The 27,850-nt window shown below is 38.1% G+C and overlaps 1 protein-coding gene across 3 annotated transcripts; it reads right to left on the reverse strand.

Annotated features, from left to right (window-relative positions):
• Positions 1-61: 61 nt before the first annotated feature.
• Positions 62-27,757, reverse strand: LOC110834404 (uncharacterized). Of its 3 annotated transcripts, none has more exons than XM_022073517.2 (4): positions 27,181-27,757; positions 8,715-8,964; positions 7,670-7,801; positions 62-7,193 (listed from the first exon to the last, which is right to left on the reverse strand). In XM_022073517.2, exons 2-4 carry the CDS (start codon positions 8,948-8,950, stop codon positions 4,241-4,243), a joined length of 3,321 nt encoding a protein of 1,106 aa, XP_021929209.1. In that variant the 5' UTR covers positions 8,951-8,964; positions 27,181-27,757; the 3' UTR covers positions 62-4,240. The 3 variants fall into 3 exon arrangements, with proteins under 3 accessions (XP_021929209.1, XP_021929207.1, XP_021929206.1); XM_022073515.2 differs by lacking the exon at positions 27,181-27,757 and adding an exon at positions 13,056-13,161; XM_022073514.2 differs by lacking the exon at positions 27,181-27,757 and adding an exon at positions 12,762-13,146.
• Between the last annotated feature and the right edge of the window lie 93 nt (positions 27,758-27,850).

The following is a 27,850-nucleotide window of genomic DNA, read 5'->3' on the forward strand; positions in this document are numbered from 1 at the left end:
TCGCTCCATGGAGTCACTCGGGGGGGATACGGAGTCTGTAGAGAAAGAAACTAAAACAATATAAACAAAAGAAGCACAACCATTGTTTATTTAAAATTATCTTTGAAAAACAATCCATGTAACTAAATATGTACAAGTTATTGATCATCAAACAGACTAGATGTACATGTTACAATTTAAAAAATAATTATATAAAATTTATATTTAGTGTGTGTGAATAAATTAACATAATTTACATTTTTCAAGAACATTTAACTGAATTATATATTATACATAAATGTTCACCATTCAAAATACGTGTTTATTCTTTCACAAAGAAATTAATTCATTCATACATTTGATTTAGAATATCCTGGACTAACATTCTCAATTATTAATTTTAATGAAGATGTTGACTTTCCATTTCTCATTTCTTCACGAAATACTATCACCATAGTATCAGAGAGAGGTTTTAAAACAGTCACTAACATACAGAATACGCCAACATTCATTCAAATTCTCATAAAAAGTAATTTTACAACAAAGAATTTTACATTCCAGACGTGATTTTGTTTTATTGTGGGCATAAACTAGAAAGTTTCTATAAAATTCTGGCATTAGCCTACATTTACAAATACCGTAACGTAATCGGCTTCACGCTTAAAGAGGGAAGGAAAATTTCAATGACCTTGACGCTGACAAAAACAGGCTCAGATGAATTTCAAATTTGATGACCTTGAAGTAGTATTGGTGAACAATTAGTGACCTTCATCTGTTACTACTTTAGACGAAGTGAACATTTTCGTCATCTAAGCTGAATATTAAATTAAATGTCTTTTATAAACTTAACTTCAGTATGACGGGTTCAAAAGTAGACATTTGATTTTATTACGATCTATTCCATCATTAGCGAGAAAAAAGTTTCACAAAAGTATTACAGTGTCCTCTGTTTGCTGACATATTAATCAAAGAACAGATGCTATTAATAATTAACAAATACAATTCAATTGTCAGTCTCGTCGCAAACTTCTTCTTAGTCAAGATGACGAGATTTTTAATTGAAATTAAATTAATATTCTGTGTTACGATGGTTTCCTGTTTCAAATAATTTCAACATCTGATTTAAATCACTTTCAAATCTTATACGTGAAATTTATAAGTGGAAACCCACAATTATTTTTTTAAGCTTTTATATAGAATTAGCAATTAATTATTGAACTAATAATTAAGAAATACGGAAACTAAATCTCCAATTAATTATTTCAGAACATGTGATGATAATAATAATAATATATTTTAACAGGAATAAGTTATACTTCGAAGTTTGATTTGTTTTTTAAGGAATAAAAAATGAGATCAGATGCATTTACGTCAATTTACTTTGCGTCAAAGAAGGTTTTGGCACAAATTCAACCTCTTCTGATCCAGAGCTCTTAAAGCATAAGGAATGGTTGACAGTAGATTATAATTAGTTAATACAGACTTTCAGAAAACGTAATTAATTAAAACTTTGGCCATCAGAGACAACACTGACTTAGTTTTAAGTGATCTATCTGCATCATGGACAGATTAATCACCTAAGATTTGTTTATGAATGTACTTTTTCCGTGCAGTAGTTACCGTACTTAAAATGTTTGTAGGTTAGGAAATATGGACCACATAATGTGGTTCAATTAAGACCAAGAAAATGTATTAAACGTGTTTGTTTCCAGTAAATAGCATTACCTAATCAGAATCAAACATGTTTATATCATACACTTTACGGAGTTTCAAAATGAACTGTTTCTACTGATTTCTCATAGCGATATCACATTTAGGTTATGTACGGACTTGAAAGTTTGTTACGATGAAATTATTATTTATTAAATTCGGTTGCTTATGCTTATAAAAGAGAAATCAATTTCAAACACAATTCTCCAAAAAACATTCCACATTAATTTTATAATGGAAAGTCGTGTCATTTTACTGAGAAGAAAAGGGAGTTTCAAACGTTAATACACCCAAGTTTGAAGTTTTAACAAATTTCTACACGGTAAATGATAAATTTTAACTTCTCAAATACCACAACTGAGTGTACGTGTTTGTTACAAAAATAAGACATTATACAATGGACTAAGAAAATATGTACACACTCTAATATAAAATAACAAAATTAATCAACTAAAGTAATGCAGTGTAGTGCATGATATATAGAGAAGCAGTACATTGTATTACGAGTGGTTGTACATGTGAACGACTGGATTGTCAAGCTACCAACACGAACATCGCCACTGACCTCGAAGCAGGCCTCATCCTGTGTATAAACTGTGCATCTTAATTTCTGTACACATTAAATAAAATAATCTGATATATATACACCACACTCGTCTTACTGTGAAATATTTTATGAGATTTTTTTTTTGTTAAAGTTTGTAACACATCTGTGAGCTGCCAACATCAACATTCAAACATTTAAAAACCATTAGATTAATATGTTAAAGAAATGTAATCATTAAACATTACGAATAAAATTTCAATCTTGCAAAACCTAGACGTGAATAACCTCAGATTTACGTGCATTACTTTGGAACATTAAACATTCAGTAATTTGAGAGTCATTACCATTCCGTTCGCATTTTTGCATGTTTCAAACATGTGTCAGTTTGATATCACTAAATTGACTAGCTGTTATATGAAACCCAACTAAACCCACTTATTAAGTAAATTAATATGAATATAAATCAAAAGAATCTTTGGTTATTTTATTAAATTAATTTAAATATTAATAATTTCTCGAAATAATCAAAATATTTCAGGCCTATTACGTATATAGTAATATTACAATTAATATTATAATCCAAAAGATTTACGTGATACAGAAATTTAAACAAAAAGGAATAAAACACAATTTAAGAAAACGCTGGTCGCTGTGGTTAAATAGATAACATGACGGGACGTAATGGAGTGAGAAAAAGCTATGGAAAAGTGGAAGGACATTTGTTGTGGACATCAAAATATGAAATTATTTCTTTGCAGTTTATGTACTGTAAAATTTTAGGCAGCCATGTAAAAGTAGTGAGAAAATAATGATTAATTTGTGAAAGTAATTTTGTTTTTTTTCATAATTAATTAACATAAACCAGAAGAAAAATCTACAGAACATCTTAATGTGAAATTTCTTTTTCTGCTTATGCAAAAAGGCCTTAAATATCTGGTTCACTCACTGATTTTAATAATACCAACAACAAAAAAAGTCAAAAAGCTATTAATATATTAAGTCTTTGGCAATTTATGGCACACAGTTATTAGAAAGAGGGTTGCTAATTTCTGTAAGAAAAGAAAAGAATATAACTTCATGCGATGCCTAGTCGCTATATACAGAACATAACCTAAATTTCCGTAAGTCTCATTTTAACTTTGGGAGTAGCACTAACCTGCTGATTATCATCACAGTCGATTTAACACCGCCCAAGACGAATGTCAAGAGTTTGTCCAGGATTTTCTACTCGCATCACGTACACAATTAAAGAGTACTCACGCATTAACAAAAATATTGTAACGAAACACATACACACCCTTTCATATAAACAATTACTGATTTAGCACCATTTTTGATTAAAACATCTGCGACGTACAATATGTATAAAACAAAAATAGACTTGTACAATTAATTACACGTTCACTTTATAGTTGGACCGCTGTGTCGTCTTGTAACAGGATTATTCATACGTGAATTCATTAGGCCATCGGCTAATTATTATGTGGACAGTACAACTACAGTAAGTAAATTAATTCATGGCAAAACTACGACACCTGTTTCTCCCAACTGGTCTCTTTCCTCAAGGTTTCCATGAGCCCCTATATGCCCTGCCCAACTCTTCCTACTCGATTTGATCTCAGTAAATAATATCTGATGAGAAATACAATTCTCTCCATCCTCCCTCTTCGATCTTTGGATGCTGAGATCCAAAAGTGTTCGCTGGAGTCACACCACTTACCAAAATGAGAGGAACGTGATACTGCATGGTAGTACAGAGACGCTTCCACCTTTAGAGCACATAAATGAACATTACTCTTCACGCTACACATTTGGGTGTAATTTAATGTAAAAAAAAAAATATCTTGCATAGTGCCATGGATTTTTAACATCCTACATAACCCATTTACAGAACAAAATTCAATAACTATAAAAAGTGACAGTAATGTGTCTGACGTACTGCTCACGAAATACGTCCCACCAGTTGCATTTCCTTAACAATATAATAATTATTAATTTCGACAGCTATGAGGTTGGAGGTTGTTGAGAGGAGTCCTCTATAAGGGCAGACTGTGTCGTTGAGGTAGGGGTTGGGGGGTTACTTGATAATTCACCCTCAAGTTCAGAGTCTCCAGGGGGTGGAGGAGATCCATCGCCTGGTCCAGCAACACCTGCTGCTACTGACATTTCTCTCACGTTGCCCGGAAGGTAGTCTTTCCAGCTGCGGAACAGGTAACGAGTGAACTTGCGGAGTTGACGGAACTTGCAGTACGTGGCGCCTTCCGCTGACTCTAGCTGCTGCGTCTGAATGAGGAAACCCTTCTCCTTGAATGTCTGCTCGAGTTTCTCGCGCGCCAGAGACTTCCGGGTCTTTCTTTTGCGTCTCTGCAAGCGGAAATGCTGCGAACCAGTTCCTTGTCCACCGTGGTCATTACCGAACCCTCCACCGTCAATTTTCTCACCACTCTCACATTTCTTTTTTAATCCCTGGGGATCGAAATAAACTCCTCTCCCATCTGAAGATTTCTGCGATGCGTCCATCTCAGAAGACAACGATCGAGTAAAATCACCCGAAGGCGAACCGGTGGGCTTGGTATCTGTCGGAAGTCCTGGTGTTGACAGATATTTCTGATGCTCGTCTAACTGAAACCCTCCTACTAACGCACTGTCCCGCAATGCATTTCCTGGCGTAGAAGGAACAACAGGAATTTTATCATTTCCTATAATGGCAGATGAAGCAGCTGCAAGGAAGTGCTCAGATGGAGAACCTCTGCTGGCTCCTGCAGACTGTTGGAGAGATTCTCTTGGGAAGAACTCATATCCACGCATGGATTTATCACCTGTGCCACTGTAGTAGCGGAAGTTTCCTCCAGAATCCACTGACAACATTTTCTTCTCCTGCAGACTAGGTTTTGCCCCGCCGGTAAACTTGAATTTGCAGATGCTAACTTCTGTCGTGGGATTTGTATTGTTTTCACTCGGCATAGGAGGAATAAATATGGCTGAACGTTTCCTCTTGGTGCCTGTGCCTCCAGAGGCTGGAGGTGGATTACCTAACGGAGCCAGCCTCTTCATACGTGGGAATGTCAACTCTGACGGCATCACTCCGCAAGGCTTCCCAGAGTTAGGAGGACTTAGCATCGTAGAAAAAGCTTTTGGTATAAGATTTCTTGGGTTGTTGGAAGACGCTGCTTGTTTCTGTTCTGGTTTAACTTGTGTATTTGTTGTCTTAGTATTTACTTGTTGTGGTAAGGGACAATTTGGGGCTGGTGTGATGTGGGGAACTGGGAGTGGGGTAGTGGGGATAAATGCCTGGCCTGAAATAGATTGATCTGTGGGTGACATTGAAACAAGAGGTATTGCCCCAAGCTTCTGGTAGTACAGGAGCTGTGACTGCAAAGCCATGGGATGAACAAACACTCCAGCACCTGGCCAGTAAACATATCCACCTGGAAGATTTGTTCCAGGGACCTGAAACTCAGGCGGTGAGGGAAATGTCAGCCCTGCTATAGTAGGAGGAAAAGGATCAGTCGGTCCCACATTTCGAACTGGGGTGTGGTTCCTGCTGCCATCTGGTGTGCAAGTCAGCTTTGGAGAATCATCACTGATTTCCAACAACTCCTCCAGGTCACTAGATGATGAATTATGAGTTGGTTCGCTCTTAATAGATACAGGAGATGGACCTGGCTTCGTGTTGTTTGTCGCAGCAGCAGAACTACGAGGCTCGTAAAAGTTTCCATGTTTTCTCAGGAGTCTTATCTTAAGTTGATTTAAATCTTTCACACACAGGTTCAAGGGCTCGTCGCTGCAAGGCACTGTCGGTGAGGGTGACACGGGTGGAACGGGTGCGGTCCTCCTGTTCCATGCCCCGCTATAGTTCGAGTCATGGATATTCGAAAACATGTTCTTTCTGGTAGCATCCTGCTGCGTTGCAGCCGTCAGCCTCTTTTCCAGCAGACTGCTGATGATTCTGTTCTGCACGTCAGCGTGATTGATCTGAGCACCTTCTCGTAAAGACTCGATGGTCTTGCACTTTATACCCGACTGTGTAATCGATGCCAATTCAGGCTTGGCCTTTGTAGCGTGGCTCTCCTGCTGAGGTCTACGTCTGCTAGCAGTCTGCTCCTCCATTTCTGCCAGATTGGCACTGTTAGGAGCCCCAGGAAATATAGTCCCATAATTCTTGTAAATGAGGTGACAAATATCTGCCTTCTTCGGCTTCCTACCTCGCCTCGGCTTCATGTTGTCAAGTGTTATCTCGCCCATATAGGGCAGATCCTGATACTTCATCACTTTGTTCACCGTAGTATTTGCATTATGATGCTGTGAAGTTGACGGAGCGGCCATTTTAGTGCTGTTGCCATTTGCTGAAGAGGATGACATGATGACGGAAGACCGTCTCTTGATGCTGTCCAACGGAGGAACACTTTTGTTTCCACATCCTGACTCAGACTGTTGACTGCTTGACAACAGGGAGCCTAAGAGTCCTTTACCCTGCTGCACACATTTGTTTCCGTTCAGATTTGGCACTGGTTTCCTCTCATTTATTATACTCACTTCATCGTCAACAGCGTGTTTCTGGAAGTCATTCTGTAACCTTGCTATGATCTCACCATCACTTCTGCCTAACCCTAAAGTCTGCAAAGGGATAATCTTGAGTTGTTCCGCTGGGGACACTCCGGTGTTCAAGATCAGTGGAGCAGAGGCTGAGAACTGCGCGGAGTGAGCGTCAGACTCGATCTTGACAGGAAGGCAGTGGATGGGCGACCTTGCAGATTTCTCACCAACTGATGATCCTGTTTTGTCAGAGGGTATTCTCAAACCTGATGCTGTCTTCTCATTGGTGGAGGAATTCTGCTTGTCACCTGATACCCTGTTGGCCTCCTGCTGTGCGATGGATGCCTCGTAGTGATCCAGATACTCCGGGGGAAGAGCTTGGTGATGGAACTTCAGTTTCCACCGTGATCGACGGCGACCTCTGCAGAGAATGATCAAACATAGTCAACGAAGAACATTAATTTTGTTACTGTAACTGGTCACTTTAATGAGATAAAAATATTACTTCCCTTACAAATTTACAAATTTGTTTCTTTATACGTTACGATATAATTTGAATAATTAATTCACACAAATTATGTTATGGAATACTTGAGAATGGCTGTTGGCTTTTCTATTACACTATATCTTGTTGTTCAATGGGATAAACAATGATCATTAAATTAGTTCAATAGCGAGTTTTTCTTTCTTATAACATGGAGATTGGTCCTTTAGTGAGTTTCCTCTCTGATAACATGCAGAGAGTTGGTCGCTGCTGCCCAGTTAAGTCTCCCTTACCTACAACACATCAGTTTAACCTTACGTATGCACACTGTAGATCGTAACACATTCAGCGGCAGCATTGCGGATTCAGAAAAGTGAACAGTGAAATTTATCGAAGCAATCCAGACTGCTCACCTGCTTCGTCCCCTGTCTACCCTGTGTTGTTGCTGCTGTCTGTCTTGATCTTTCGCCCCCTGGGGAGAACAGATCGCAGGAGTACTTGTAACATTTGTGGGTGACTCTGTCAGTCGCTGTTGAGTCATCAAGCTGAAACATTGCAGAATAAATTAATTTTCAGATCTTTGTTTCCTGACGAAAACATAAAATTTACCAATAACAGAAATATCAAATACTCAATTGTGGTCTTCTGCTTCGTAACACTTTTAGAGGAACATGCTGTCTCCATATTCAGGATAGAAGAATCTACTGGGCTAATGTCTTTATGGTATTCTACATTATGATCATAAATAGATTTCTTTATCACTCTGATTCATGGAAAGGAATCCATCTTGAGAAGCTGAGAAGGTGAGATAAAACTCAGTCATATCCCGACAGCGACAGCAGTTTGACCTTTGATAGCCGAGAAATTTCAACTCTTTGACTCCATCAAATACTCAGACAAGAACTGGGCAGGGTTTGAGGCCAAATTATTTCGGGCGTCGCATACCCATTGACTAGACCAACTCGACAGCCCAGAGTCCTTACTGAGAAGCTAACAGTAGCCAGACTAAATTGTTTTGAGGCTCCGAAATTTAGAACAAGCGATTTCTGTAGAAGGCCTTGTCCATCACAGCACTTCTAACAGAGATGAAAACGCTTAAAGGGGAGTACACGTAAAAATGAAGATTTGTTTTAAAAGAATATCACAAAATGGAAGAACTCCGCCTGTCTATTCTGCCCTCTCTTTTTCTACCTGTAATTATCAGGTGTTAACAGTGGTTATGTTAACTGTATCATGACCTCCAACGAGGGAAGGTCCCGTTTTCAGCACTGCCATGATTATTTTTCAGAACAATAGGTACTGAAGGTGGAGGTATACGCCCAGACTGAGTAAGCAAAATCCAGTTTTCAGAAGCCACTAGACATGACAGTGCTAATTCGGTCCAGCTGAACACAAAGATGGCGGTCAACATCAATTTTACCTCAGATCCTATACAAACGGACAGCGACTTCACTGTACCTGAACTCTTGAGATTCTTTCTCTACAGCGCCGCCCCCAGTTGACGCCTCCAACGGAGGCAGGACGGAGTTGTCACTCAACACTTGCTGTTCCGCGGCGTGGTCAGCCTCTGCCTCCTCTTTGACCGTCATCGTGATGGTCTCAGGGTCCTCTTCCTCAAGGGCAACTCTCGTCACAGTCGAACACTCTTGAATTGGCAAGTCAGTGACTGGTGGCAGGTCGGCTTCCGTTTGCATAATTTCTCCTGGCACTAGACACCAAGCAACACCAGGTCAGATACGCGACCATCCTCTACGCTTCGCAACTAAAACGGGAATAAAATTATGAACTGAAACATGCGATTTCAATGTGAGTTGACATCCTTGGAAGATACTTGAGAGCAGAAATAATTATTCTGACAGCAATGCAAAAAATAGGAATAATAATCCTTGAGCTTTAGGGTTCTCATGGCGGCGAATAAGAAAATTGTGGCTGTCTGTAGGCTCTTAGCAGCTTCTTGCTGCCTCCAACTTCAGGACAGCAAGAACCTCTGAAACGTCCGTCAAATTCTACGAGACTACACGAAGCAATATCCCGAAAGGATGCCGTCTTCAAATAATAATCCGATTGAGTCAGACTTAAATACGTTACCACACATCACGCAACATCTAATTACATTTTATTTTAAAGGTCTATATCAATACAGGCACAGAATATCGATATATAATTTGTTTACTCTGGTTTATGTTATTGTAAGCCTGAATACTGAAATTACGCCCAAAAAAAATATGTTCTTCCCTGCTTAAGTCATGCGCTCCCGTGAGTCCCTTCCGAATCCATACCAAATCCAACTTCTCAGACGCCTTTATGGAAGCTGTTAATGCTGTTACAGACGGAGTAAGAAAATGAAAGGAATTTTAATAATGAAAACAGGATAGTGAGATCAGACGAAACGTAGCAACTCGATCCTTTAATCTTCAGAAACTACAAGGAAGAAGCTGTTTGAATGAAAGTAAGATTCTACTGAAATGTCAGCCCTGAATGCGTACGTGTGTATTTTCAGATTAAAATTATGGGGTTAATAACGTCGGAAGAAGATGATAGGTAGACGACAAAGATGATAATATAATGACCGGGGGGAGGGGGTTAAAGGGAGTGATGGGAGAGAAAACGTCTTAATGGTCCAGAAGTGAGAGGAGGAATGTGTATTTTCAAGACAAGGTGGAACACGAAAGTTAGAGAAAAAGGTGAAGCACGGAACAAGAGAAACGGAAGGAGACAAACATGATAATGCACGTTTTATGGACGTTGAAAGAGAGAGTGCTTATGAAGTTCGGTGATCGGTCTCATAGTTTCATTTTCCATCGTTGTCTCTGGATTGTGATACCATGTGGACTTCTATGTGATTAACAACATTTTTTTGGGAGATATCTCCTCCATCTTCAGGGTTCCTTGAAAATATTGGTAACCAGGTATAAGACATTATGGCGTCACGGCTAAGAAGATGAAAGTCCATGTTCATTTCATTGGTTAAAAGACCAGGTTTCAAATATGTGAAGTGCAGTTTTGTATATTTTAAGATTTGTCTTTTTTTTTCAAAAGGAAATATGATATTATGAATTACCAGATATTTGAGTGTAAATGACTGGAAACACTTCTACCGGAAGAAATGTCTAAACCAAGAGGCCTACCAAGTTTTTATAAAACCTGTAAAAGCATCGATAAGACAAACTCTCTCAACAGCCAGTTCCTGACAAACAAACAAGACAGCAGAACACAGAGACCAGAAATAACTTTTGCAATTAGTTAAATCTTTATTTAGAAACAGCAGTCGTTTATCGGATTGCAGTGCGATAACATTCTCCTTGTTAAATCGTCATCAAATCAAGGGACGCCAAATGATAATTGTGCAGTTTACAATCTTTTATAAGTTATATCGATTTATCGTAAATCGACAGAGCAGACAGGATACCATATACGAACAGAATCGACCAGTAGTCGTTTCGCAATGCGATGATACATTGTTTAAAATAGAAATTAAACACGGACGAAAACGCCTTCCAGGGTCGCTCTGCAACGCGAATCAAAATACCGGTGCAAATTTAAACCACGTCTCAGCTACTCAGCTCCTCGGGATTCGAACGCACCTTTGATATTAAACTGTCTCTGCGTTACATTCAAGTTAACCTAAGAGATATTTTAAAAACTAAATTACAGGGAAATGTGTGGTAAAGGTGATTTTTTTTTGTTCTTTATTGACAAATACTTGTGTCACGTGCCTTGAAGCTAATAATCTTATATTTGTACCGCAGAATAAATCCACGGGGTCTCAATTCCTACGTGAAACACTGTTACAGTAAATACCCCATAAAGTTTTCAATGCACTAATTTTTTTAACAACAATAAAATAGTCGAATTTGAAAAAAAGTTTATATAAATGTATTCTAGCTTATAAATGGTCAAACTAATAAGAATAATTACATGGACCATAGTTCTTTTTCAGAAGCTAACAGTAGCTTAACTAACAAAGATATCCCCTGTCTTTGAAAATGTCAAACATTTGTTACGATTTCATCAACAGCACGTCGCCTTCGTCAGAGTCATATGAACCACACCTTATTTTTTATCCATTCTAATATTATCCTCACACCTACGCCTAGGTCTAGCAAATGACCTCTTCCCTTAAGAATTTCCAACATCCTGTAAGAATGTTTCGGCTCTCCGATGCTACATGCCACGCCCACCTAATTCTTCTAGAACTGTTAATCCTAATTGCACGTGGTAAAGAATATAAAGCTCCTCATCGAGCAACACGCCCCCTCCCCGTGTCATTTCGTCAAATATTCTCCTCAGCATCCTACGGAATCGACACTCAGTTAATCGAAATAATAATTAACCAAAATTTATTTATACATTCGTATCAAATTTCATGACAATTATGTCCCATTGTACAGATAACACTGATAATTCAAATTCAAATTTTATGGAATATGCAGGGAGCGTTTCGGTTAACACGACGCCATCTTCAGTTTCACGTGTTGTTACATGAACCCTCAACTCATCTTCCTTGATTTGACCATACTAACATTATTTGGTGAAAAAGATTAATTACGAAACTCTTCATTGTGTAACATTCTGCCTTATTCTGTTTCTTGGGATTATATTATCCTCACTGTCCTGTTCTGAAACACTTTCTGTCTAGAACATATAAATAAAATCCTAAAATCATAGTATAAATTGAAATCAAAGAAAACATGAAATTTTACCACGTGTATGATGACATTATTTTCTCCATACAATACCAAAAATATTGGCTTTTTCATTGATACACGAAAAATACAGACAAGTATCCACACACGTACACACAAAATCAGAGTCTCAAAAGTTGAAATATTTATTGAAAACTTCTGAAGTACAGGAGTACACAACTGTTAGTCACTCAATGCAACAAAACACAAACAATGCGTAAATGCGCGCAAGAATGACTTAAAGTCATATGCAAAAATTATGACTCGTCGTGCCTCGTTAAACACGACAAAAAAAGGAGATCAGAATTAAACTGCTTTTAGAACAGTAAACATTGATGGTTTCAAATCAATACCAATATACAGACGCTGGATTTAAACTTTTGAGAGAGCATTTGTCTATTTACAACATAACACGTATTTTCTTTAAGATATTCTCGCGAAAAAGTAATACTGTCTTAATTTTATCTTTAATTAACATTAAATCGCATCTGACAAATTCAAGTGAAAAAAAATTGCATAAAATCGACGTAATTTCACAAATAAAATTCTACAAATCCTCGAAAATACATCTCTCAAATTACGAATACATTTCCGTTGTTATTCTGATCTGTTGAAAGTTTTAAACATCTGATACTTCATTTTTAATTCTGTATAGGAAACCACAAAAAAATTATAATCATTATTAAAATTACTACATTTACAAGATATATTTAAAATGTTTGGAGGACTTAACTTTGTAAATGAAAAAGTGTAGTTTTAATCACACAATTAAACATAACCAACACACCACGTACATAACACAAGCGTTCTGTTTAAATACCTGCAAATGGAAAGCAGCTTTCAATTTTGGGACAACATAACTGAACTTTTAACATTGAAATTAAATATCTCGTTACAGCATCCACGAAAGAAAATGATCACCCTTTGATACCACTAAAATCTATTGTATTATGACGCCATATTTTCTTCAAAATAATCGATCCTTTCGTGCACTGGATTACAAGTATGAACGAACTCTCGGAACTAAATGTTGAGAGGACACTGTAAGGAAGACTTCAAACCTTCCACGTCACAAATATTTTCATTCCACAAAAATACCATGCACTTTTTTTACCGTGTACATGTTAAAATGAGCCAGTGAGTACTACTGCTTGTATAAGACGGCGGTGTATTGCCATGAGATAGGAGGAGCACTAGGCTGTAGACCACTGGGCTAAAATTAAATCTTCACAAGTTTTCCCCCTCAGTTCCACCTCTACTGTAAAACTAAACCCCCTCTTTTTCTTAATTTGGCGGCCTCCTAAGAAATTCGAGATTGGTCCGTATTTGGTATTAGGGAAAGCTCGCGCGGGGTACATTTGGGTTCTACTTTTCTAAATTTAAACTAGCGGTATATGTGTCTTAACGTAACTTTAGCAAGAGCAGTGTCAAAATGGAGCCGGCAGCTCGTACAGTGGGCAGGCAGTCCACGTACAGCCAGTACAAAGCATTCACACAACAGAATCGGTCATTTGCAAAACCACATGAATCCACAAAACTCACTTACGAGAAAACTTATTTAAAAAAATATGTTAATAAACACAATTTTAATTTTACGATTGGTTTATCCTTCCCCAAGAATAACTGGCAAGCATATAATACTTTGATACACTTATATACATCTTATAAACTCATTTCTTTTGGACTCATGTTGTTGAAACAGGTACCCACATAATATCGAAGGAAATTTGTATGACTCGTGTGATTGTTTGTATTTTATCACTGCCAGGGTAACCTAGTTTCTGTAAGTCTGAATGGCTTCTTTATGGCCAAAACCTAAACTAAAACCTAGAAGTAAAATAACATTAGTCCAGGACTCATGTCGTTTTATCGGTAAATAGAAAACATAAGAGGCTGCCAACGCTTACTAATTGCTTGGACCGATGTGATTCCTAAGGGAAAATGATGCATTTGCCTGAATAGAATTTCATTAAGATACATTTTAATATCATCCTTCCAGCTATGCCTACGCTTCTTAGTGGTCTCTTCAGGTTTAAAAGACCCCCCCCCCCCCCATCTCATATGGTACGGTATTTGATATTTTCACCGCGGTGAAAATTGTGTTATGTCTTTCGGCTATTAAATTGTGTATTATTGTAGGTGGTTTCACAACTATCGGAGGAACCTATTACTTCCATCTTCAGGATATAAAATGGCGACGATATGCTCCTCCGAAAAATTGATAATAACTTATAAGACTATATGGCGTCACGTAAGAATCAAGAGTCTTTATCATATAATTTTCATCCTTGTAAGTTATCGTGAGTATTAAATTTTTAAATATTAGTAACTTATGAAATTGAAGTGGACACTTGCAGAATGCTGCGACCGTAGCAGGACAGTCTGGTTACCTGTTTACGTGCAATCAACATTCTTGTGATAGAGGATGTTACTGACACATGCATTATACAGTACGTTCAAAAAGTTTCTATACAGTAGAAAACAACAAATAATTACTTATATTTGTTTACAAAAAATATTAGAAATTATTTCCTCCTGTTATGGAGTCACTGAATTAGCTATAGTGCTACCAACCTAGACAAAAAAAATAACCATACTGCGTATTCCTGCATGTTGTAGACTTACGGCTACTTATCCACTGCATAGAGACCATTTGAACATTCTGTATAATAATCTAGGCGTGTCTTCTGCGATAATTATCTAACCACGGCTATCGATTCATGAATGACAATGAATATTTATATTTCTCTGAGCATAATATAAGCTCTAAATTATTTCATCAGAAGAAATTGATGCAATCGAAGTGCGGTTTAAAGGACACGAAGAGGCTGAGTGTAGGCACATATTATTAGGCCTAACAGCGTCTGAAAATCGAAGCCTTCTCACCATGAGCGTCCGGAAGGGAGGGCAGGAGGGGAACTGGCTCTTCGTCTCGACTTGCCGGAAATGTTTCAATATATAGACCTACGACTGATGTAAATTTAAGGCCCGCGGAGGCCCGGTTATCAGCCCGGCCCGAAGGCAAGGCCTCAATGCACAGATAATATTCCTGTGCGGGCCTCGTTCAAGTGACAGAACACATCGAGTTTTATCCACCAATTCGTTCTTCTCGAAGTAAATTTTATTCGTAGCTGAGCACATTTTACGGTGGTGACGCTGTCGGGCTCCGAAAACAAACTCAAACGACTTGATTTTCTCCTAAATTCTCGTAACTGTCCCCCCCCTCCCCCCCACACCCACGAAATAATTCGATAAAACTCCTTACAAACTTCGCATCCGAAGTCTTTGTACTGCTCTTCAAAAGCCCTAATAAACTCAGATGTTCTTAGACCGTCGTTAAATAATTCGTTTAAGGATTCCTGGCATTTACCCACCAAGAGAAAAATGTATTAATGATACGATAATGATTCATGCAGAAATTAAGTTGATGACATCGAAAAGGGTTGTTATGGTTGGGGCATTTGGCCTAAGCGTGAGGGATGAGAAATGATTACGACATTTTGGAGTAGACAAACTGGGAAGACAGGTAAAAAAAGACTGCGTATAAGAGAATAGAACGGGTGGTTACGAAAATAATATTCGGATTAATCTTAGACGCACAGGCGAATGGAGGTGACCGAGGGCTAAGTCCTATGGCTGTGTTTGGTTTGTGTTGAATTATGCTACCACATTCATAATTACGAACTTAATTAAACTTTTCCACTGCGTTTGTCTCTTAAGGTCTGCACATTTGAAAAGTAGAAGGATACCAAATAATAGATCCCAGGCAAAATGTCCCAAAAATAACCCGCGTGACGTCCAAGAATCTTTTCTTGGCGTGTGCAAATTTGTAAATTCGAAGTAAAACAAACTGAACCAGTTAAGATTTTACGAGGAAAACTAGCAGCATCTTAGAAGCAGGCATTAAAATTATTTCAAGTACAGTAACCAAATATGAATAACAAAACATTTATTACACGTAATTACTATCATAAACCTGTGAATGCGATACAAACACATAATAATATCGGTCCTAAGTTAAGGGCTTTATCTCTGAACAAGAACTCGGCTGGTTTCGGAATAAAGGCAGTTTCGTTTACTTTCAGCTTAGAATTACAACTGCAGTAAAATTAATAAATTTCAAGAAAAATTCTCACAGGCTGATTTAAAGTCGGGTAGTTTGTACTTATTTTCGGGATAACACGATTTCCAGCTGACTGCACAGGGAGAATATTTGGTAATTTTCCCCACTCCCTCCTCGAGACGCTAGGATTAAACATTAAACGAAGTAATAATAATTTTCATCCAAATTATTCAGAATTTCATCATCTACAAATCATTAATAAAAAAATAATTCACAACAGAAACTACGTCAAAATAAATGGTTACAACATTTGGAACGAATATCTGAATACCGAATTTTGAAGGTTTTATATTTTTTTTCTCAATATAAACCGAATAATAATAAAAAAATACCACGGTTGTCAGGCAAAATGGTGGAAGGAAGAGTTTTAAACCTCACAGCCAAAACAAACAAAGGGCTTAGTCTGTAATGTTGAAAATAAAAGAGTTCAGAAAGTTATTTAAATGCAAAGCGCCTCCCTTTGTAAAAACTAAATGTACAATAGATTAAAATGAGATGAGATGAAAAGGAATAGCTCACTAATTCTGAGCTAAAGTTAAGATAGCACAAAACATTACAAGGCTGAAACATGGCCGTTCAGGTGAGCCTTAAGTTTCGCGTGGCTGTGAATATTAAAATCACTTGATTTCTCGTATGTTCCGACGTGTAGTCTCCTACACGTTACCGACGTTTCGGAGGAGCTCGCTGCAACCATCAACAGGGAACCCATCGCCCTGATGTTGGAGACAGGAAGCATCTCTGAAACGTCTGTATACACGGTGCAACATCCCAGAATACAGAATCTTTATTAAACAATTTGATCTAAAGTCTTTGACTGACACTGAAATTATGAAGGTATTTAACTAACTTACTTGAGAATAAACTAATAACATAGTAACATCCTCGGGAAACAATTACTGGGGTGCCACAGGGCAAGTTTTGATTAAGGGATTCCCTTAGAAGGGAAACGAGAACACGTGATAAATAACTAATAAAAAGTCCGTTCTCGCTAAAAGCAATACGGGATCCGCCTTCTAATAAATATGGATGCAGTACAAATCTTATGCATTAGCTTTTGGAGTTTCCGAAGGCGTTTGAATGCGGAGGAGACGTTTCAGCATAATTGGCAGCAGACAGCAATGCAATTCTAGTCTTTAAGCCAGACTTTCTGGGATCATATGGACCACTATGGCATTCTGTACAGCATTAAACTTGAGCTACTTATAGTCGGAAGATACTTGGTTCCTGTTCAGGATGATAAACTGGCTAAAACCAAAATATTCGCGTTTAATTCCCCTCCCTCCGGCAACCCCTTATTCAGTATAATAAAATTAATTAATCACTGTAGTAGCTCTATCGTGGAAAAAATAAATCGTTATTAAATTAGTCATTTTTTAAGTTATAATTTATATTTATATTCAAAAGCAGTAGTCATGATTTTGAGTCCTATATAAAATAAATTATTAATCTCCTCACATTAACCCTTTAAAATCCAGTGGTAATTGTAAGTACCATTTGATTTAACAATCAATAACTCTTAATTCTGTATTTATTGGTTACATATGACTCTCAGAATACACAGCGTTAATAACTTGATCTTTGAAACGGTGAATCGTTGTGTTTTCTTCGCGGTACGAACTGAATTCTTATATATTATTTAGACGATCTTCGGCTTCAAAGTGTTAACATCATTCTTATTCGGTTGCCATGCTAACGTAATAAACACGGTGAATTGTGGCAAGTTTTCAGGTTCTCAGGGCAACGAGTATGAAAAGTTGTACTAACATTTCCATTACATCATTTCGTATCTACTTTGTTATTGGTTCATTTATCGTAGATCTACTTATCTCCTCGTCATTATTATTATTACTATCGAAATTTTCACTGCTGTAAAGTACTTAAATGACTGAACTGAATTCTTAATAAAGTCCGATAAAGCTTTCCCATGTAACTGTGTAGTAATTTACTCCACGTTCTTAGTTTATGGATCTTTTATCCGCTGTTAATCGTCCCACTCCAGTGTTATGCAGAGAGATTGCCCTGTTTATGACGTTTTTCCTGTACCATTCATTAAGTCCTTCGCAATGATCTGTTCATTTATTTATCTTCATCACGCCGCCAGGTGGCAGCCTCGTTCGGTACGATTAAGCAACCCACACAGCTTCCCATCCGATATGCAGATCGAAAGTGTCACGAACGCCATTTATTTTAATTTATTGTCAATAAATTGTTGCAACACATGTTCTGTTCCTTCTATATTTCAACTTCATATAGTTTTTGCACCGAGTAAGTATTTATTACAACAATTTTTCAAGCAAGTGTAGGCGAGAAAATTAGTTTCTGCCATAACATATCTGAAAAACGTACCGTGTATAAAAGTCTAGACTGAACATTCTTCTAAGAACTACTGGCTAATGTAACTCTAAAATAGTACACGATAATTTTATTTTTTTCCGGTTTTGGCGCCGTGTAGACTCGTCAGTAAATGCCGACGTTTCGGAGGAACATAATGTCTCCATCTTCAGAGCTAAAGATTGAGTCACCTCTTTCCTTCTTATGTTATGCTTAAGTATTCTCCCTTTTTCCATGTTCTGAAACATCCATTCTAATTACAGCGTGTACACAGAATATATTCGAAGACAAATATAAAATGTAATTTAATTTACGAATATCCCTGATTTAAATAACTATGACCACTGCTTTTCTAATTACGGACACTTTTCCTTCTTCAAAGAAATAAAGTCGCTGTCCGCTCAAATTATGTAACAGGAATAAACGGTTTATTTAAAAATCGCTCACTCAAATACACATCCGTCCTGTGACGTGTTCCTGTTCTCCACGCACTAAATACACGCTCGTTACCATGGAGACCGGTCAGTCCGCGTCAGGGTTCTGATCAGAAATTCTTTGATGTCTTAAGCTTGTTGGAGAACACGCACATTTTCAGAATTAAACAGAATTATCTCGAGGAAACGTGCCCAGATTTAATTTAAGTGACACATCATATTTAAACCCAAAGAGATTCGATCCGAGGTACCTTAAAAAAACCCTGCAATGTCATTGCTTGGACAGGCAAATTACGTTCACTGCCAGAAATAGGCTTATGAATATGCCTTAACATTGAGTTACGTTTCTTTCCTGTAAAAAAAAAGCCAGTCTTCTGACGTGCATTGATACTCTGTTTACGAGTGATCAAACTTCAGTCTTAAAAATATGTGCATAATGTATGTTCCACTGTGTTTAAAGCAATTGCTTTTCGCTATGATACAATTATTACCTGTAGATTAACCTCAAGAAAAACGCAGATTATTAGGGATAACATCCTAGGAGAATAAAACATGAGACATAAGAAATGTATACAAAATTTTCGCTTAGAAACCTCGAGTGAAGGTAACATGTAGGATAATCTTTAAAAGTATATTTATTTATTTAGTTGTGTGTATTATATAATACAATTATTTCGTTTAACCCCTAGTTTTTATGAGATAGGCCATTTTTCGAAACTCTTAATAAAGCTCTATGGTAACTACATTCATCACCTGCTCTAACAATTAATAATTCTGCATTTCGCCTCATAACCAAAAAATAACGTGTTGAGCAAATTCTAATTCACCACACACTGAATACAGTTTGCACATTCTTAATAGGAAGATAATATTAAAATGCATCTTAAACGAACATGGTACGAGATTTTTGACTAAATTCAACTCGCTCACGATAGAGTCTCGTGTTATAGCAGTCAACATTACATGAGCCAACCTCAGCCCTAAAATAAGTCGCGAGTTCCATAACACGAGATAATCATCTTTCCCGGATTACAAGAACCAGCTTGACATAATTAATTTAAAATTACTGTAATTTACTACAGAAATAAAACACTGGCGCTGCGATTAATTCCAGCCCTCGGCTGACTCACTACGTTTCCAACCTTAAAAATTGATATGATGCCAATAAACTTACAGCAATGGGTAAACCGTGGGGTCATTGACACTCCGAAGAAAAAATAATATCACAAATAATCAGCGAAGAAGTCATTATTAATCATTAACGTCTCCTATTCTATGAGTGCACTTCCAACTGCGATAAATATCACGACAGTTTTCAGCTATCCCGATGGATGGCACTGTTCTGAAACAAGAAACTTACGCACTGCTAACAGCTGAGCTGATCCCACATCCGTGGCATCAGTAATATATATCCCCACCAAAATTTTGTGTACATTTTTGTCTTCCCATCCTTTTTTATTATTTAATGTTCTGTCTGACGACAGGTCCATATGAACAGGATCCTTCCATCCTTTTCTCGGACTGGGACCTGTTCATATACGTTCTTGGCAGATGATCCAGAAGTGGTTTGCCATTGCCTTCTTCTGTGTGTGAATGGAGTAATTGTTGGGATGCCACGGAGGAAAACTCCGTGTTGCCTAGACCACGGCCTTAGCCGCATGTAAACTACGCAGTGGCCACTCTATTTTGAGAGTATTTACGGTTTGCGAAAATTATTTAAATTAATTTGTCATGCTACCTGTTAACAGACGAACATAAATGTTCGTGACTTTCTAGCTTAAAAAAATTAGATGTTTTTTCCTAATAATAACATAATCGAAAGTCAAGCTTTGTCGGCGTAACAAGTCTATCTTTATGGTACCATTAATATGAAACGATAAACAGAAAATTAATAATACGAGCACCAGAGACAAAATGAGCAGAATATATTTGAGGCTTTTACTCGTATTTCGTCACAATGCCTTCATAATCCGCTCCTACAAGATGGCGGACGGTAAGACTAACAAAAAAATGTTGACACGAATTCCCTTAAAAGCAATGTACTGATAGAAAACGCCTGTAACACGTAACTTGTTTGGAGTGCTTCTAAATTTGAGATAGAGGATTACAATCCACACCCGAAGTTGGCAGTTCACCAGGGCTGCCAACTGCGTGTTATTTCCTAATAGATGTGAAACACAACTTTCATTTTTATAACACAACGTAGTGTTTAACTTCCCACTGTTGTAAAAGTTGCTTGGTTCGTATTCCATCTGTAAACGTAAAGCTATGATTTAGTATTTTTCCCCCCCTGAATCACACTAAACACACCTGCAATTATTCGTCTATAAACCGGACCTTTTACTTAATTACGTGCTTCAAACAATTAATGTGCGTTCTGAGGCACATACGCGCACGTCGCTATGTCAAAATTTATTTTATATATTTTTTTTTCCAATTTCTCTGCTATTCGCTGGATCTTGTGGTTGTAAAATCTCATCAGGTTTAATAAAACATACAGACGACAATTTTATATCGTAACTCCTAGCTGCAAATATGATATTGCAATATATTTCACAATGCGAGACGAACAAGGTACAGGCCCAATGCTGTTTTATCGGCCCGTGAATTGAAAACATTTGAGAACAGCAGATCCGGACAAAATTTAGCAACACCAAGACCAATGATGTTCTTAAGAACATTTAAATAAAATTTAAGAACGTCACTGAAGATCATATTGATTTCTAAGCTCTGGTATATTAAATATAATTTAAGCCATTGGCATATCATTTAATTTGTAATATCTGACAGTTCACGGTGTATTTACGTAAACAATTTCGAATCTTTATCACAGGTCACTACAATTATACTTAAATTTTCGAACTCATTAAAAGTTCTTATGAATTAACGGATGGACAGAGCCCCCTGGAATAAATATACATCGCCCTTGTCAGAGATGGGAGACAGGTTGGTTTACCACACTGGCTAAAGCGTGATGAAGGTGAGATTTATAAACGGGTGGACTCTGTAGAAATTTCTCTTTACAGAAACATTATTCCTGAACAGGACGTGCCAGTAAGCCCACGTTGAGGTGAAGAGATGTAGCGGGCAAAAGCCTTAAAAGGTATGAGGCGATCACAGAGCGGAATCTACGAATGACGAGTGGTTTTTAACTCATTTCTCAGCCATCTTGAGTCACGAGAACGAATTTAAGTATTACAATTATAGTCGGCTTTAAAATTATAAATTTGGTACAACCGAAAGTTTTTTAAAATAAACTATAAAAAATCGTGTAACACGAAGCCTTTTTTATATTAATACTTCTTAAATCATTTTAATTCATGGGGTCTCGGGTTCGATTCCCGGCGGTGCCCGAATTTATAACTTGTGTTGGGCAATGCCGTGGTCTAGGCAACACGGAGTTTTCCTCCGGGGGCTTCCCCGGTTTCTCCGTGGCATTCACACACAGAAGAAGGCAATGGCAAACCACTTCTGGATCATCTGCCAAGAACGTATATGAACAGGTCCCAGTCCGAGAAAAGGATGGAAGGATCCTGTTCATATGGACCTGTCGTCAGACAGAACACTAAATAATAATAAGATGAGGTGGTCTAGCGGTTAGAACGCTGGCCTTGTAATCCTGGGGTCTCGGGTTCGATTCCCGGCGGTGCCCGAATTTATAACTTGTGTTGGGCAAGGCCGTGGTCTAGGCAACACGGAGTTTTCCTCCGTGGCATCCCAACAATTACTCCATTCACACACAGAAGAAGGCAATGGCAAACCACTTCTGGATCATCTGCCAAGAACGTATATGAACAGGTCCCAGTCCGAGAAAAGGATGGAAGGATCCTGTTCATATGGACCTGTCGTCAGACAGAACACTAAATAATAATAAGATGAGGTGGTCTAGCGGTTAGAACGCTGGCCTTGTAATCCTGGGGTCTCGGGTTCGATTCCCGGCGGTGCCCGAATTTATAACTTGTGTTGGGCAAGGCCGTGGTCTAGGCAACACGGAGTTTTCCTCCGTGGCATCCCAACAATTACTCCATTCACACACAGAAGAAGGCAATGGCAAACCACTTCTGGATCATCTGCCAAGAACGTATATGAACAGGTCCCAGTCCGAGAAAAGGATGGAAGGATCCTGTTCATATGGACCTGTCGTCAGACAGAACACTAAATAATAATAAGATGAGGTGGTCTAGCGGTTAGAACGCTGGCCTTGTAATCCTGGGGTCTCGGGTTCGATTCCCGGCGGTGCCCGAATTTATAACTTGTGTTGGGCAAGGCCGTGGTCTAGGCAACACGGAGTTTTCCTCCGTGGCATCCCAACAATTACTCCATTCACACACAGAAGAAGGCAATGGCAAACCACTTCTGGATCATCTGCCAAGAACGTATATGAACAGGTCCCAGTCCGAGAAAAGGATGGAAGGATCCTGTTCATATGGACCTGTCGTCAGACAGAACACTAAATAATATAAATGATCTTAAGCTTTCACGACGACTAAGTATAATGAATTCTACCAGCCGTGTAAGGTGGCTTAATGAAGAAAACACCAACGTTTCGAGAACAACTTCGTCTCCGTCCTCAGGGTACTGTAGTTGTGGGAGATACCATCCGTGCAACGCGAAAAATACTGAGATTAAGTTCTGACGGTGCCGACTCCGGTAGCAAGAATGCAGACGAGGCTATGGTGTCGCCTATGGCGGGGTTTGGCGAGAGTCTGGCTTCGGCCGCAGTGAACATTTTAAGCTTTTAATTTACTTCGTGAAGACATTTTATAAATATTGTACTTTCAAAGCGATTTACAAAAATCACGCTGCAATAAACTGCATCACTGTTCAACACAGAAATGTTTAATTCCTGGCAATGTTTACGCGTCATACGTTGTTGCTTGTTAGCATATATCATGGCAATATGATTATGGGAGCTACATAAATTAACTCAGTTTTAACACAGTCGTTTTGAGAAGCTAACAGTCGCGAAGCTGCTCACGAAATTCCTCGCCTTTCACGGCAATCAAAAGTTCATTACCATGTCCACAAGTCAGCAGTAATTGGACGACACTCCCACACAATATTCTTCCAGAGCCATCCTCCCATCTATATCCAGTTCTCCACAAGTTATTTCTTCTCTAAGCGTAAAGTACTTAGCGAGTATGTTTTCAAGCGATTGGAACTTAGTTAAATGAACTGACTTATTCAAAGCGAAGGAAAGTTTAGTAGAATAATGCTGCTACACAAATTTTGTGTGGGAAAAATAAATAAGCCAATCCAATTGGAGCTGCTGCTTTGTTTTAAGAAACTATTAACACTCCTTAAGTAATCTTTCAGAGTTACGTAAGGGCAGAGACACTTGAAACTCTTTAATCCTGGCTTCGACTGCAATCACGAAATAGTTAAGAGAACATTTAATTTATAAAATTCTTGCAGACATCCAGTTCCGGTTTCACATTTAACAATGCTGGAACCGTGTACTCTTCAGAGTACATTAACATTCCAAAGATGTTCTTCATAGTACATGAGAGACGATGGCATTGGGATCAACCAAGGAAATAAGAAATGCAACTACAATTTTATACAAGTTAATTGTTACAGCAATGTGATGAAACTACAGGCAGACAAACATTGATGGCTTGAGCTAAGGCATGAAGAAAAATCGTGCGAACTTAAGGATTAAAACAGCCCACAGAAAATACGACTCTGACTGCTGTTTTGAACGGGCGTGAAGCTCTGTCTATCACCGCCAGGGTAGAAATTACATTAAGATGTTTGTGAACAGAGTGCTGAGAGGGAATTTGTACTTAGGAGGGAGGGAGTACTAGACGGCAAAGAAAACTGCGTTACCTAGAGCTTCATCAATTGTAGGTTTGCTCTTACAGAATATCATTACCCTGAAGAAATTAGAAAGGTTAGCTAAGCGAAACATGAGAAATGCATCAAGACTCGAAGGAAGAACAACGCTTGGGAGACCTAAGCGTAGATGGCAGGATAAATGTGGAATGTACTCATACATCTCAGGCTCCAGTGGTGGGCTTTTGTAAAAATGGCATTTATGAAACCCATCGAAGTCTTCGATATATATGTTAAGCCGGTTTTAGACAAAACTATTTTATCAAGTAATGATGTGCCTTATGCACACGTTAAACATTTGAGAGGGCGGGAGAACATAAATAGACGTGAATAGACTAAAAAACAATTTAAGAAAGCAGACTGAGTCGTTCTATAAGAATCTCGAGACTATATTTCAAGTCTACAGGGTTTTTTTTTTCCTCTCTAGCGGTTAGAACGCTGGCCTTGTAATCCTGGGGTCTCGGGTTCCATTCCCGGCGGTGCCCGAATTTATAACTTGTGTTGGGCAAGGCCGTGGTCTAGGCAACACGGAGTTTTCCTCCGTGGCATCCCAACAATTACTCCATTCACACACAGAAGAAGGCAATGGCAAACCACTTCTGGATGATCTGCCAAGAACGTATATGAACAGGTCCCAGTCCGAGAAAAGGATCGAAGGATCCTGTTCATATGGACCTTTCCTCAGACAGAACACTAAATAAATAAATAAATAAACTCTATACATAGTTTAGATAAAAATGTTATGTTAATTTTACAGCGTAAAGCTTCAAACTTCGTAATTTAGAGCTCCTTATTTGTGTAAATTGTCACTGAATGACAAGATTACTGCATTTATACTCAGTGTCCACAAAATAATTGAGACAGAATCTGCAAATAATCAGCGAACGACGCCTTCCGGCGCCTTACTGATTCACAATTAATAATTTTCATAACGTTAAATCACCGTCTCCAAAAGCCCCACAGCAAAATTTCAGTGTTACAAAAAAGACTTAATTCCATGGCAATCAAGATTTTAACCTTCGTATTTAAGTTGAAGAAGTGTTATGACACAATTAACAAACACCTGAGGATAAGAGCGGGCTATATAAACAATATCAAAGTTGTCCAAACATCTGTTAACTTCATCTTATGCAGAAATAACCTTTTAAAGCCCAGTGTAATTTTTGAGTATGGGTTCCGTATGATTCATATACAAAACAAGGGCTGAACATCACACCCAAAACTAAAATTAAATACTTTCAGTTCTCTGAGAAACTAGATACGAGCCTAGGAAAACTCTTCCCTTCGGTAACCGGCGGACATGCACCAGATGGTAAATTTTCCAACAGCAGAAACATCTGGCAAACAGAGTTCTTTTTATGATATAGGTAATCAGGCGTCCAGTCCACAGATTTAAACACTCTTTCACAGAACAGTATACAGGGGCGTGTTCCCTTCCAAAACATTTCATCAATAAAAAAAGCAACCTGGATCAGACTTGACATGTGGTAATGAAGACGTCTTCTCATCTCCCTCCCCTACTCGACACGCACCCACAAGGACAGTTTTATAGTGTTCATACACACACACACATTTCTCCTAGTCTTTGGGAGTCTTATCTCACGAGAGAAAACTTTAGAGGCCGAATTTCACATTTTCCGGGTCTGATCCTGTAGACATCGTCCTTCTGTGATCCAAATAGATCACATTTATAAATAATATCATTGGTATAAATGTTATGATTACGAATTGTTAGGGTTTTTTATAAAAAACACCGAATATTGCGACCGATTGGTTGGCACTACTGATTCTTCATACTCGGGGTGATCCCGGATTCAAATTTTGGCCCACAGACCGGCTGTACCGACCCCGTCCAGGACTTGTAATAAAAACTACTCAGTTCATAAACTATACGCTGACATTTCTTGAAACGTATTGATTTTAGATCAAATCGTCCATTATAAAACAGGGCTTTATTGTTGAATTAGATAAACAGCACGTCTCTGTATGATCATACAACACATCCTTGTTCCATTCGAAGTTTCTTAATACCTTTAAATTTTAAATGTCGCAGATTATTATTAATATTATTATTAAGTTGGTTTCGTACACTTAAAAAAAATTATAATCGTACATTGCATGGCGATAGATCTGCATCCACTTCAAATATTCGCCCCTTCTACTCGGCTCTGCCAACTGTGTAAAACAAAAAAACCCTAACAAAGCGACGATACGATACCTAATTGCAAGTGTTTCATAGTGACAATGAGCTCCATCTGGATCGTTCTCGTATAATCACGCGTACTAGACAGAGATGGAAGATATTAAGATCAACTATCGATCTCTCGCCTCGAAGATATTATGGAAGACCGATCCTACGCGACTTGGTCTTATTGTGGCTGCCCTGACGTAAATATATTTTTCACTAATTCATAAGAATCTTCTACTCCTCCCTAACATCAGCTGTTCACGTTGTATTTGTCCTTGATTAAGCCGGGTTTGTGTTTCCCAAAAACAAGTAAAGTCCTTGTACTTACCAATGAGATAAAATCCATATTCAGCTGAGAGGCTAAGAAGACAGTCACATGTATTGCACGTTAATTGTCAGTCACAACTTGTTTCGTGTTGATAGATAAATACAACGTAATGAAGTTTCTATTAAACCACAAAAAATACTGGTGACTTGTGACGGCTGTTCTGTTACATTTACGAGTATAAATATCAACGAAAATGACGTCTTGTAAGAAGTTTTGAGTGAAATTAGATTCTTTATAGACATTTGCCTTCGATAACTCCTTACTTTAAAGACGAATCTCTTAACATTCAATAATCAAAATTCTACTTTTTTATATATACACTAATTATTTATGTTGTATTGTTAGTTTAAAATCATCAGTCACGTTATTTTTAACACTATTACGTTTTTGTAATAACAGTTACTTGTTATTCTGAAGCATTTCGTCAATCGAAACTATCCAACACAGCACAGAAACTTAAAAATAAATACTTCCACCAACAATCACAGAGCACATTCCATTGAAAGTAACAATCGTGGCATTGTGACGACTAGTTGAGACGCAAGCCTCGAGCCTGCGCTCTTAGTGACTGTCAGAGAAAGAAGACAGACCAAGGGAAAGGATGATGAGATACGATGTAGAACACAACAAGAACGAGAGAGATTAAAAGGAAGAAGGCGGAGTTTTTCCT

Source organism: Zootermopsis nevadensis, unplaced genomic scaffold (assembly GCF_977971745.1).
Source record: "Zootermopsis nevadensis isolate Lab colony 2312 unplaced genomic scaffold, Znev_1.0 Znev_ptg000016l, whole genome shotgun sequence".
Lineage (NCBI taxonomy): Eukaryota > Metazoa > Arthropoda > Insecta > Blattodea > Termopsidae > Zootermopsis > Zootermopsis nevadensis.

Bases quoted from the DNA above. Each gene is read 5' to 3' on its own strand.
- LOC110834404 (XM_022073514.2), bottom strand. From the start codon at position 12,816: ATGTTAAAAGTTCAGTTATGTTGTCCCAAAATTGAAAGCTGCTTTCCA. The intron at 7,802-8,714 runs GTACAGTGAAGT...GCAATGTTTCAG, and splicing joins AAAGAATCTCAAGAGTTCAG to CTTGATGACTCAACAGCGAC. The intron at 7,194-7,669 runs GTGAGCAGTCTG...CATTCTCTGCAG, and splicing joins GTAGACAGGGGACGAAGCAG to AGGTCGCCGTCGATCACGGT.